General features: G+C 56.6%; 2 protein-coding genes across 2 annotated transcripts; one reads left to right on the forward strand and one right to left on the reverse strand.

Moving 5' to 3' along the window:
- Positions 1 to 491: 491 nt before the first annotated feature.
- Positions 492 to 1050, reverse strand: CH63R_07219 (uncharacterized protein; the record flags this gene model as incomplete). Its single annotated transcript, XM_018302194.1, has 2 exons — positions 492 to 764; positions 826 to 1050. The coding sequence occupies 2 exons, from the start codon at positions 1048 to 1050 to the stop codon at positions 492 to 494; spliced, it is 498 nt and encodes a 165-aa protein (XP_018156972.1).
- Positions 1051 to 7506: 6456 nt separating this feature from the next.
- Positions 7507 to 7884, forward strand: CH63R_07220 (uncharacterized protein; the record flags this gene model as incomplete). Its single annotated transcript, XM_018302195.1, has 1 exon — positions 7507 to 7884. One exon carries the CDS (start codon positions 7507 to 7509, stop codon positions 7882 to 7884), a length of 378 nt encoding a protein of 125 aa, XP_018156973.1.
- Between the last annotated feature and the right edge of the window lie 4396 nt (positions 7885 to 12280).

Below are 12280 nucleotides of genomic sequence, written 5' to 3' on the forward strand. Positions count from 1 at the left end.
AGGCGTGTCTAATGGGGGGATGTCCCTTGTGACAACATTCCCCCAAAAGGCCTTCTAGTGTGGTGAATGTACTCCGTGGAGCCCTCACCGAGGACAGCGTCCAGGGAACATCCCTATTTCCGCCATGTGGCTTGCGAGTCATCGTCTGCTCTATATCCGAACTGCTGTCGTATCGCGTTTCCCCGCAGGGCCCGCAGCGGCCGAGCCGTCGAGATGAGGCAGGCTCTTTGCGATGCAGTCTTTTTGACTCCTTTGGCGCATGTTGGACCCGTCTCTATTGACTGGTATGAAAGCCCGTGAGTTTGCCTCGGGGGATGGATGGGTCGGAGCAGAACGAAGACGACGGAGCTTGCCGCCGTGACACACTCCGTTTACACCGCAGTCTGCAATCTGTAGAGTATCCCCTCAGGCCCACGTTGCCTGCTACGATAGACATGAGGTGATTGTAGAAGAACTATAACGTATCGTCCTAACCAACTAGACAATCTGGGCTAGAGGCGACAGTTTCCCAGCTGGTCACAGGTGATGGGCCAAGAGTCCTTCATCACAACCTTGGGAGGGTTGCCACTTTCTTCCCTGCCACCCTTGTTGCACGCTGGACCTTGTTGCTGCCTCTCTAGTCTACTTGTAGTCCCGGCCGATGCGGCGAGCTCGATCAGCAAAACAGCAGCAGCAGGAGCTCCAGCTTTGCGGATACGGCTGCGGATATCGTAGGCCGCGGTTGGGAAAAGGGAGCCCACGAGGACGCGCAGTGACGGAACAAGCTAAGCTCGCAGCGAGCTCCCTGCCTCCTCTTTCGGGTGGGTAGGTACACACATCCCTTACGATGTAGATATGAAGGACGCCCAGCATGCCGCACGCGCGTTTGGGCGAGGTCTTGCGTCGCACGGCAGGGCTTCCCGACAGGAATCGTGCACCTGTCTGTTGCTGCCACTCGGCCCTGTTGCAGGCCGGCGTCCACGGACGACACAGGATGATGGCACGACGGTCACGCCGCATACCGGACGACGTGAGGGTTGCAGACGGCCGGCTTAAGCGCGTGCGTGCCATTTGCTGGCCGGTTGGGGGCAATGATGATAATGCTGTTGCCAACAGCGGCATTTCTCTCGAGGGAACCCCCCCCCCCTGTGTGTGTGCTGCTCGCCGATGTTGTCATTCTGCATCCTTTGACATCTCTGTCTATGTCGATCCGTCTTTCCGCGGGCAGAAACGGCCCCCAACCCCCGAGGCAACTCCTTCGATGTGGATGCTCTAGACCGCTGGGTCGACGGCAGTTGTAAAATGAAGTCCAAAAGGGGAGGAGGAGAGAGACAAAGATATTTCCTGGAGGGTCTCGGACGAGAATCATTTCTGTCGCTGGCGTTGTAGACAGCCGGGTGCCAGAAACGGAAGAAGAAAAGAAAAAGCAAAATAAACAGCGAGAAACATCATTGGACGTCGTATCCCGGACAAAGTCCAGATTGGGTAATCTTGTCGCATTGACGAGTTCGCTGGGGCGGGCATTAATGATAGGGAGGAGATTTGTGCCCAGAAAACAACCCTCCCAACCAAGGCGAACGCAATCTCATCGCCCACAGCGCCCGTCGTGACCTTTTGAAAGGGCTGTGAAGTATGTGACACAGCGTCGGAAGAAGAGACAACAAGTTGTTGGCGGGAATGTTTGTCCACCAAGCGACGTTGGAGGATGAGCGGCTAGGGGCTGTGGACGGGGCGGGCGTCCGTCCGCCCGTCCGTGTGTCTGTCTGTCAACGGGCTGGGGAGTGTGGCTGATGTATCGATTTCAAGCCTGATATTGAAAAGAGGAACAGGGAGATTGATGGAAGAGCGGGAATATCAGGCCATGATGACGCCCGGAGGCGTCGAGTGAAATTTGGGGACCAGACGCGGTAGAATAAGAAAACGGCAAAAGAGTGACAGCAATCCCAGTGCCAACCAAAAAAAAAAAAAAAAAACCCCCGGCTCTTGGTTGATGTCCCAATGGACGATCGATGAGGGGGGGCAACACACAGGGGTGGCACACACGTCAAGTTTCTCGACTGGCCTGGAGTGAGAAGCCAAGAAGATGCGACGACGAGGGCCACGAATCTGGTAATCCAATCCCGTGGTGGGGAGGGAGAGGCATAGGGACTAAGAGGGGAAGATGGGCAAACGCGAACAGCCGGAAGAAGAAGCAGATCGTGAGGACTCCGAGGATGAGGCGGGTTCTAGTAGCGAAGACCTGGGAAATGGGCGATACACAACGAGTTGAATAACGTTTGATAATGATAATGGTGATGACCCAGGCCTCGAGTTGGCGCCATGGGCAAGGGACGGGATCCAGGCTCACCCAAGTGGCCACGATGCTGTCTGTCTCTGGAACGCATCCAGAAAAAGGCGAGGTTGAGGCAGCTGCAATCCTGAGTCTTGGGTCGTCCAGTCAAAAGAACGGCGCGCGCTGCCAGGGGAGGGGGGCAGGGAAATCCCGGCTGATCGTCGCGGAGGCTGGAGATCACAGGATTGTCCCGTGGGCCCAGCTTCTCGCCCACCTACTGTACGATGTACAGACACAACTTGGGCTCTCTGCACACACCCTTCCAAGGGGGGGAGAACTTTCGGGAGGATCCAAAGAGAGGCGTCCAATGGGATCATTGGCCGGTGTGCCATGAGGACGAAGAGGAGGAGGAGGAGGAGGGAGGAAGAGGAGAAAGGATCGTGACGAAGAAGGGTTGGATATCGTCAGTAGAAGCTCATGTCGGTTCTGTGAATCCATCCAACCTGATTCGACACGCAGGAAGCTAAGTAAGCTGCAGCTCTCCAAGGACGGAAAGGTTTTGGGGGGAGGTGGCGGTTCTCCAAATATCTCCTTCTGCACGCGCCGCCTCCAACTCTAGCCGAAACCCTCGGTTAGTCGTTTTCAGTCGGGGGAACCCGAGAAACCCTCTCTGTGAAAGCCGAGGCGAGATCCAATCGAGATTGTACGTGTGCGTGTTGGAAGTGCTAGCGAAGTTGAATTACCAAATCTCGGGAAACTGGGGCGCTCTTCAATGCCAGCCAAAACACGGACACATGAATAAGAGGAAGAAGAACAAGAAGAAGAAGAAAGAATCAACCCAGGAGCTGGCTCCGGATTGTTAATTCGGCGGCTTTCAGCGGACGATTCGACGAGTTGACCGGGCCTATGCTTACCTCGTCCGTCCCCCCCCCCCCCACTCTCGGAAACCTTGACGCAGTCGAAGGGGGGACAGACGGGGGCCACAGGTTCCTAGTACATATCCGCACAGTAGTCTTTTTTATGTTTTGTATAAACAGTCATTCCACAGATGATGTTCTAGGGGCACAACCGAGGGGCGCGAGGGCCTGCGTCAAGTTGAGCCTTTGTACAGATGGGAAAGATTCGATTCTTCGAGGAACCGAGAAATGTAACTAAGGACATTCCTCTTTAAGAGGGGGGGGGAGATTTAAGAGACGAGACGAGACGAGACGAGGCGAGGCGAAGCGACGGCCAAAGAGTGGACTAAAAAGCCCAACGTTGGTTATTGAAGACACATTTCTCGTGTCCCTTGGGCATGTCTCGCCACACGTTTGAGCCTCATTTCTTCCCTCCCGCCTAGCGGCATTCTCTCTCTCTCTCTCTCTCTCTCCTCGTGCGCCGTTCCGTCATCTCTCGCGTGGAATTGTGAGGTAGAAGCCATCAAGAGCGAATGAGCAAAAATGGTCGGTGACCCACTGCACACTCAGTTCATGTGGACGGCTCCCAAAAGCAAGTTCATGGGATGGGGGAAAAAAGACCGTTCCAGGGTTGGACGGGTGGCCATCCCCGGCGCCTCTCCCCTGTGCTGATCGACAGATCCTTTCTACACTTTCGTACACATTGGTTTTTTTGCTTTTTTTTTTTTTTTTTTTTTTTTTTTTTTGACTCGGCATCCCGGTCAGCGACCCTGCCGCACGAAAGGAACCTGCCGCCACGATAGGGCCTGGACGGTGAGCCTCTGGTAACGCCCGTCGCACTGGTACCGGGCACGCAGGCCATTGGCACAGAGCGGCGGTATGATCGAATCATTTCGCTAAACGGGGCATGGGGGTTCATGGCGACAGTAGGATGCCGGGGCTGGAGATGCCCTCACACGCGGCGACTGGACCTTGACTTCTTGATGGTGCCGGAGGCGGCGGTTTAAGGGTGTTGGGGGGTTGTTCACTCACGAAAATCCTTCTCTTTACGCTCCGTTTTCGTTGGTTTGCTCGCTCAAGCCCCGGAGTGACTGATTTCGCTTCAAACGACGCGGGCGGCGCGTTGGCCACAAGCGAAACCGACTGCGGATATAGCGCGCGGCGCCTAGTCGTTCGGCAGTTGCGTAGTGTCTCTCGAGCTCGTGAGCGCCATGAGCCACCGGCATGTCAGCCATGTGGTTGATGTGTAAGTTGTGGGAGTGTGATGGGAAGCGATCTACAGCTGCAGAGGACCAACGGAAGAAACATTACGCAGGTGGGAGGGAAAGCATCCTCCTGTCTTACCGCCACGCATTTTCCTCCCAGCCATCGCTTAACACTGTACACTCGTCACCCGGTAGACGACTGTGGATGATCGGCAACAATACCAAAGCAGAAAATGTATTTTTGTGTATGTATGAGAGAGATATGTAAGAGATATGTAAGTGAGAGAGGGAGAGAGAGGGCCGATAATCCGGATGAAGGAAACGTGTCTAGCATTGATGGCCGATGCCCTGAAGCACAACCCGTCCCGGTACCAAACGCGCACATCAGTCGGCTGGCCCGTCCGTGACACCGCTCGTGCTTCAGGACAGTCATGCATGCGCCAAGCAGCGTGCACACGGGACGTTGCAAGTTGCAGAGGCGGCCGGCCGCCATCGTTGTGACATTAGAGTTCCGGGGGGGGAGGGTTTGACAGCGAAGGGGTTTCCGGATGGCATGTCCTCCGCAAGTGCCAAGCGTTCGCGAGGGTGTTTTGACGCGAGGATAAACCGAGAACGCATACGTAGTTGGTGATGTAGACGGTGGCACTCCCATATGTCATCGCAGTCCCGAGACACCCCCCGTTGCCTGACCATCGTCGACGTGTATCGTATCCGAGGCAGCGGTAGACAAGCCGCCTCGTGTGTCGGATGTCCACGAGCATGGTCTCCTGAAGTTCGGCGGCCAGGTGCCGGCTGCAACGACATCATCGCCCGTCATGGCTGGGTCAGCCGTTTCCGCGTCCGGTCGGGTGGGATTTTCTATGAGATCGACACGACCGGGGGGGGGTCTAAGGGCCCATAGGCCCATAGGCCCGCGGCCGCCAAACGGGGGGCAGGCAACGTGCTCACCCGCTGCTACTGCTGCTGCTGCTGACCAAGATTTACCAAGAGGACGTTTCTGGGATCATACCCGAGGCCAGTCGAAGACGATCGCCGCGCAGGCGCCGCGTTAGTGCCCTTCGGTTAAAGGTTAGCCTGGACATGGGGGCGTAGGCGGTGGTGGTGGCGGCACCAGAGAGAGAGGGCCAGCCCAGCCCTTTGGGCCTTCCCGGAGATTGGTCGGTGGCAGGCGGGTTGTAAACTGCACCGAGAGAGAAAAAAAAAGGTTCGGCCTACGTGAATGTGATGGGAAATGGAGGGGAGAGGGCGATCTACGTGCCAGGTTCCATCAAAACGAGAGCCCCGAGGCTTCTGCCATCAGGCAAAACTCCGGTGTCCGATCAGGCGTCCAACGGCTACCACCACCACACAGAGAACAATGCCACTTGTCCAATGCGTATAGGGCGTAACCGCCCCTAGAGAGAACACCTAACGGAAGATGAATAGGCGATAATATGAGGGTGTGGTTTTGCGATCCATCGTGCGGTCATTCACAAGAGGCTCCGAGATACGACCGCTTCGCGCCGTGGGATACATACCCCATAGTACAGGGTCGACACGCATGCATGCATGCGTGCACGCGGCCGCGGGGGGGGGGAAGAGGAGTAGTGGTGATGGTCTTGGAGACGAGAAAGGGATGCAATACATCATATGGCTACTGATCTGATAGGAAAGAAGGGTTCTGGCGGGCGCCTGGCGCTGGTCCTGAACTGGATGGGACGCCGTTTCGCTGTTGGCACGGCTAGGCCTAGGCGGGCTTAGGAGCAGTGCTAACCTCGCTCGTCCGCGGAACCCCTAGTGAGAGGGAGTGGATGAGCGAGTGAGCGACTGAGTTGGTGTATTGAATGACTGAGAAAGAAAAAAGGACAGTGAGAGATCTGCTTATCCCATGGGCCATGATCTTGCCGGGGTGGGTTGCTAGAGCCCGCGCTAGGACAGCTTCAAAGCCCGAGGACGTGGTTCAGTTCAAAGCCCGAGCACGAGACTTGCGGTAAATGCCGTCTAGATCTGAATGGGTCCTCTCTCTCTCTCTCTCTCTCTCTCTCGCTCTCTCCCTCTCTCCGTCCTTCTCTCTTTCCGGAGCCTCTAGGTCGAAATCGGGCAATGAAGAGCAGCGAGATCGTCGGCCGTCCCCGTAAGGATGTTGACCGAGGCCGAGGAATCGGTATCCGATGGTATCCGGCTTGTACGATGTACTATGGGTAGACGTGCGATATGGGGACTGGGATAATAAACTTCCGTCGAAACGAAACCATTTGGAGATTTGTGCGAGCTCCTGCGGGTTGCTGAGTCGTTGATGGACTGCTCATTTAGCCTAGCCCAAAGTCAAAAAAGAAAGACCAAGCAAGACGTGGGTGGCCGGCCTCGAGGAAGGGCGATCTGCAGGCTTCTCAAGAATGAATGGATTCCGTCTGCGAGCGCACCACCCCCTGGAGCTTTATTGCCAGACCTCATTTCCCACACGCACACTACGACTTCACTACGGGATAACCACCATGGATGATACGGGCACGCGCGCTCAGCCACAGGAGAACTGAGCGATGCGACGGTGATTACGTAGGTCCAAGGGTTGAACCAACGACGCGGGCGGCCAAGCGGCTATGATGATGATGGTGGTCAACCAACCCATCACGATCCTCCGTGGTGGGGGTGCCAGCTACTGCCGATTGGCGAGTGAACGAGACGTTACACCCATGGGAGATGGAGGTTTAGAAGAAGGGGGGGGGGGGGGGGGGGAGGACATCCCACGACGGTGAGCGACGATGCATGCGGCCGCCGCAGCGGGACCTCGATCCGCTGCGTATGTACGGATATGTATGTTTACTGCACTACTAAACGCTGGACTGATCCTGGACAAGGGTCGTGTGTCGGTAACAAAACCTCGTCACTGACATACGGTGAGCAAATACAAACGACTGACCATCCACCGTGCCCAGCAGACAGCGGCCTGTACGAGTGAGTTAGTCGTGTATGTAAGCAGGGCAAAAAATGAAATAAAAATTGAATAAAAAAAGGATTATAACAAAAGGAGGAAAAGAAGAAGAACAAGAAGAAGAAGAAGAAGAAATGAGAAGGATTCCATGACGGTTCTGGTGTAAGTCTAGCGCGTGCCGCTTTCGCGGCGGCGGAACACACGACTTGTTCCGTGCTAGCACGCGGGCGTAGCGTGTCCGCCATGCCCATCTTAGTTCTTCTGGCCATGGACGCCGCGATGGCTTTTCAGCCCGGGAGACACACGAACGGTGGCCCAGCGGCGTCGGCGTCGGCGGCGGCGGGAAAAGCAAGAAAACAAGGCCCGGACTTGTCTCGCCCGCCCGCCCGCCCGCTCGCCCGCAGCACCCCCCTTCCCCTTCTTATCTCAAGCCACGAACGGCAAGCCTCGTCAGTCGTCACACGCCTCATCGACAAGAAGCGTGCTTCCCTTGGGTCTTCTGTTCCTTCACGTGCCAGGGCGCTAGGTGCCCCCCCCCCCTTCCGTCCCCCCTTCATGAAGCTTGACACGGACGCGCTAGACTGGCGCCGTCGTCCGCCATCACTCTCAAGCGAGGTCTGAAGTCTGCACTCTGTCTCAACGTTTCCCGTTTCCCCGTTACGTAGGCAAGCCTCTGTCCGGGGATCGGCTACCGCCAAGACGTCGTTGAGTCTCAGGGAGGCTCCCCCCTCACAGGGCAACGCACATGGCAATATGCAGAGTGCAGGAATGCCAATGCAAGAGAAGGGAATGCAGATGCTATCCAGAGTTGCAGGCGCCGCTCCGAAACACGAAACACACTGACTTTCACTCACACAACGCATACATTCCCACTCCCGCGATGCCATGCCGGGGCCATGTGGTGCAAGCACAACAAGTCGGGTTCGCAAAACACAAACATCATGGCATCCGGCCGGTGGGGGGCCGACTGACTGCAGGCTGCTGTCAGGGCGGAGGAAGACTTGGGACGACACACGGGGCGCCGGGACTGAGATGCGACGGGGCCTGTCATCTTGTTGGCTCGTCGGCAGTGACAACGGACGAGTCGCCACCGCCTATCCGATCGCATCCGGTTGCACATTTGTGCCTGAGAAGCTCTCGGAACCGAGGCCTTCTTCATGCCATGGCTCCTCGCGACGGGGGCCTCCCCAGCCCCCCTTGCCGTTCCGTGTGCATTCATCCCAATTGCCCTGAGTACATGACCCAACTCCCATCTCGACGAATACGTAGTTGGTCGATCACGGACCCCCTTCAAGAAGGCAAGGGCAGTCAGGGCTAGAGAGAGAGAGCCAGAGGCACCTTGCAGACGACAGGGGACGGGGCGAGACATGGCGGTCGGGGCCCCGGGGGGATGCAATGCTTGGGGAGAGCAAAACATCCAGGCCGAGAGGTAGATGATCATACATGAACACATATACTCTGTACAGCTGCTTGGTCTCACTCTTTAGAATCGAGAATAATGCAAAAGAGAGAGAATGCGAGAGTCCGAGCAAGTGAAGAGGCAGGGGGGAAAAAAGAAAGACGGCAGAAGCCGAAGGACAGATCAAACCAGTCTCTTACTTTCATTCTCACTCTCATTCTCACTTTCACTCTCACGCTCACCCACCTTCCCTGGTCCTTGCAAGGTTCAAGCCACCCTGCGCAAGCGAGGGGCTTTCCTGGCGCCCCGAGCTAAACTGAAGATCATGTTGAAATTAGCCTTTGTTTCCGACTGTCTGTTTCTCACGGCCGCCCCCCCCCCCCCTTCCTCCTACTTCTGGTCCTCTCCACCCCTTTCCCACCCCCTTCACACATCCATCTCACACATCTCACACCCTCATGCCATGCCATTATGGAGTATTACCCCTTCAAGAAACAGTCTCTCGGCGCCCCCTGGATCGGTGGTGGATGTTCCCATTGGATGCGCCCTCTCCCATATGGGTGCCGTGCCGTCTCTTTGACGCGGCCAGATGTTCCGATCCCTCTTTTCATACAGGTACACTGCAACGCATATCCACAACGGAAAGATGGGATAGAACACGACACGAGGAGGGAAAGCCAAGGGCTAAGGAGTCGCTGACAGCTCCGCGTCAAACGTTGACGTGCGCGGCCCTTTCGCACGGCCGCCGCTGCAAGCGATGTCGACGGCGCCGAACTAGTGGTAGCGCCCTCAGCTTGGGAGGAGGAGGAGGAGGACGACGACGACGACGACGAAGGCGACGGGAAAGCTTTTTCCCCTGGCGCTTCTGGATGCCCTCAAGCCACCGCCGAGTCGGGCTGCAATCACAAACTCTATCTGGGGGATTTGAATCATGACCATAAGGGGGGTGGTTTGCAGGGGCTAAACTGCCTGGCCCTACAGGACACTAGAGTCCTGGGCAGAACTCAACTTTGATCATCGTCTCCAAACGGGGCTGATGCCCGACCCGAAAGCCTGGCCGACTGAAGTTCAATCTTCCCTCGCTCTATCTATCTCTCACTCTCTCACACACACACACTCTCTCTCTCATGTCACTTTGGAATACGACTTGACAAAGGTTGGCCGACGTTGCCAAGGGGCAGCTGCTCGGGCGCTGCGACGCACACCTGACACCGTTGGTAGTAGGCACATGAGGATACTCATTCGTAGACGGCTTTTGTGAGCCGCATGAGACGCCAAGAGGGCAGACAGATTTCTCAGACCGACCCGTGGGGATCTCGCCGTCGTCATGATTGTCTTGGCTGGAGGAAGAAGGAGAAATAGAAAGAGAGAGGGGAGGGGGAGGGAGAGCCGAAATGATGAGCGTTCAACCAGAACGGCATCCGGGTCTCGAATGCTTGCCTACCTCCTTGCCTGCCGAACCCTGCAGCAAATCCGGAACATTATTGCAGTTAATGCCCCCATGCCTACGATCTGGGATGGAATGTGATGGGCTTCTCCGGTCGTTGAAATCCCTCCCTCCCCCCTTTGTGCTTGTCTGGTTCGGCTTGGCCTCTACCGGATGAGCCGCCGAACGTGACGAGAGGAAACAACAACCCAACTGTGCCAGGAAGAGCCGTCGAGACAAGATTAGGATCATCTCGAGCCGTCGTCGTCGCCGAGCGGGTTGGGGCGGAGGGCCAGGTCGGCTGTAACAAACGTCAACAGTTCAGGACGACTCTGGAACAGAGACAGGTCCCAGAACACCACGGTCATTCAGTCATCCGAACATGGGGGACGCGGAGCAACGGCAACGGCAACGACTCGAAAAGCACCGTCCCTCATGTGCCCTTGTTTCCCTTCTTCCCGCACCCTTCGCCTCGCAACTTCATTTGGGATGACGTTTCTGGCATCTCACACAGCCCGGGGAGGGGCGGGGAGAGAAAGCAGAAAAGCGACGAACGGCATAAGATCAGCTCGTCGCTCCGGTCGCAGCACAGGGCTGGGCAGGGTATCGATGAAGCTCTTGGGGCCTCACACGCCGCACGCCGCACGCCCCCCGACGTCAAAAGTCAGGCACAAGAGTCGTTGCTCGTCTCAAGTGGGTGGCCCACAGCCTATAGCCCCGGTCCACACAAGACCCCCCTTCGTCTCTACGCCGACGCCCTCCATCCGCATTCTCTCTCACTTCATCCCAAACGCACAAGCCTTCATGACAGGACCGGGGACAGGCATGTCAGTCCTTCCCCGTCCTCGGAACGGGAGCATGGTCCAGATTGGGAAATGGTGGCCCGAGTGGTGCCGTGCATAACAGCGCTGGATCCGGATTAGCTCGGGACGTAGTAGCGGCCCACGCACCAAGACCGTGGGAGGGTGGCCGGGGGAGGCGTGGAAGAGGGTGTGTCTGGATGACGAAAGGGGTGTGCAAGTGAGAGCTACATCGTAGTATGAGAGGGCCCGAGGGGGGGGTGTAAATTTGATGCCTATACCAAGGGATCCTCTCAGTACATTCCCGTGTGGGATGAAGACCTAGACGACAAGCTGGACCCTGTCGTTGCATACGATGTAAACCAGTGACCGTTTGACCTCGAGCGATCCCCATTGACGTTGATCCATCCCAGATGAGAAAGGGGGAGGGGGGGGCAGTCGCCTTCGATCTCACCCGCAATCCCGGCTACTCTACGATGTACGTACACGGACTTACACAGTAGATACAGGTACTTGTATTTGCAGTTAGCCAGCCAGCAACTCAGATACACCCCCCCCCCCCTAAAACTCAGAAGACTCAAGAGTCAAGACCGTTGTTGTTATGATTGCAGTTCAGGCACACGCACACAACAAGCATCGCATCGCTCAGGATCCCCCCGATGCACCCCAAGTCAGAGAACGGGCCCTGTACCCTTCCCTTTACCCCGTCGTCCCATTATCCAGGAGTCGCTATAGCCCGGCTGCGTCGACAGGGGACGGACAGGCAACTTGCTCCTGCTTCCTGTCTCTCTCTCTGGCTCTACAGGTACAATACAATACTCTCGCTGCGAGTTGAACCCCCTCCCCTTCTCATCTATCTAGCACCAGTGACCCCCGTCTCCCCCCCTTGTCCTTTAACCTCACAGGACAAGTATACGTACATACGTACCACTACTACAACTAGTACACTCTATTACCCTGTTCATGACCCAGGACGAGAGGACCTTGGACTGACCCTTGCTTAGCTGCCATGTTACCACACCCCCATCGCTATCATTCGTCTGGTCCCCGGCATGCCTGGCGTAACGGTCCCCAGAACTTCTTCTTCCTCTTCTTCTTCTCTCTCTCTCGCTCTCTCTCTCACTGGCCTCTGACCCACACACAACCACAGGTACTTGTGACAGGCGATTGTGGCATCCCATCGTACAGGGGTCATCGTGCGGATTTACGCTTGATCACCCATTCCACTCTGCTTCGGGAGATCTGATATACCTGCCTCCCCCATCTGCCACCTCTTACTCCATCCACCCACCAACAAGCTTCTTTCGCCTGGCCATTTCATACTTAAACTACCCACCCTCCCCCCTCCCCCCATCGTCGAGATTCCAATGGGAAGACTTGACATCTCTCGAA

The sequence above is a fragment of the Colletotrichum higginsianum genome, chromosome 5 (genome assembly GCF_001672515.1).
Source record: "Colletotrichum higginsianum IMI 349063 chromosome 5, whole genome shotgun sequence".
NCBI classification, from domain to species: domain Eukaryota; kingdom Fungi; phylum Ascomycota; class Sordariomycetes; order Glomerellales; family Glomerellaceae; genus Colletotrichum; species Colletotrichum higginsianum.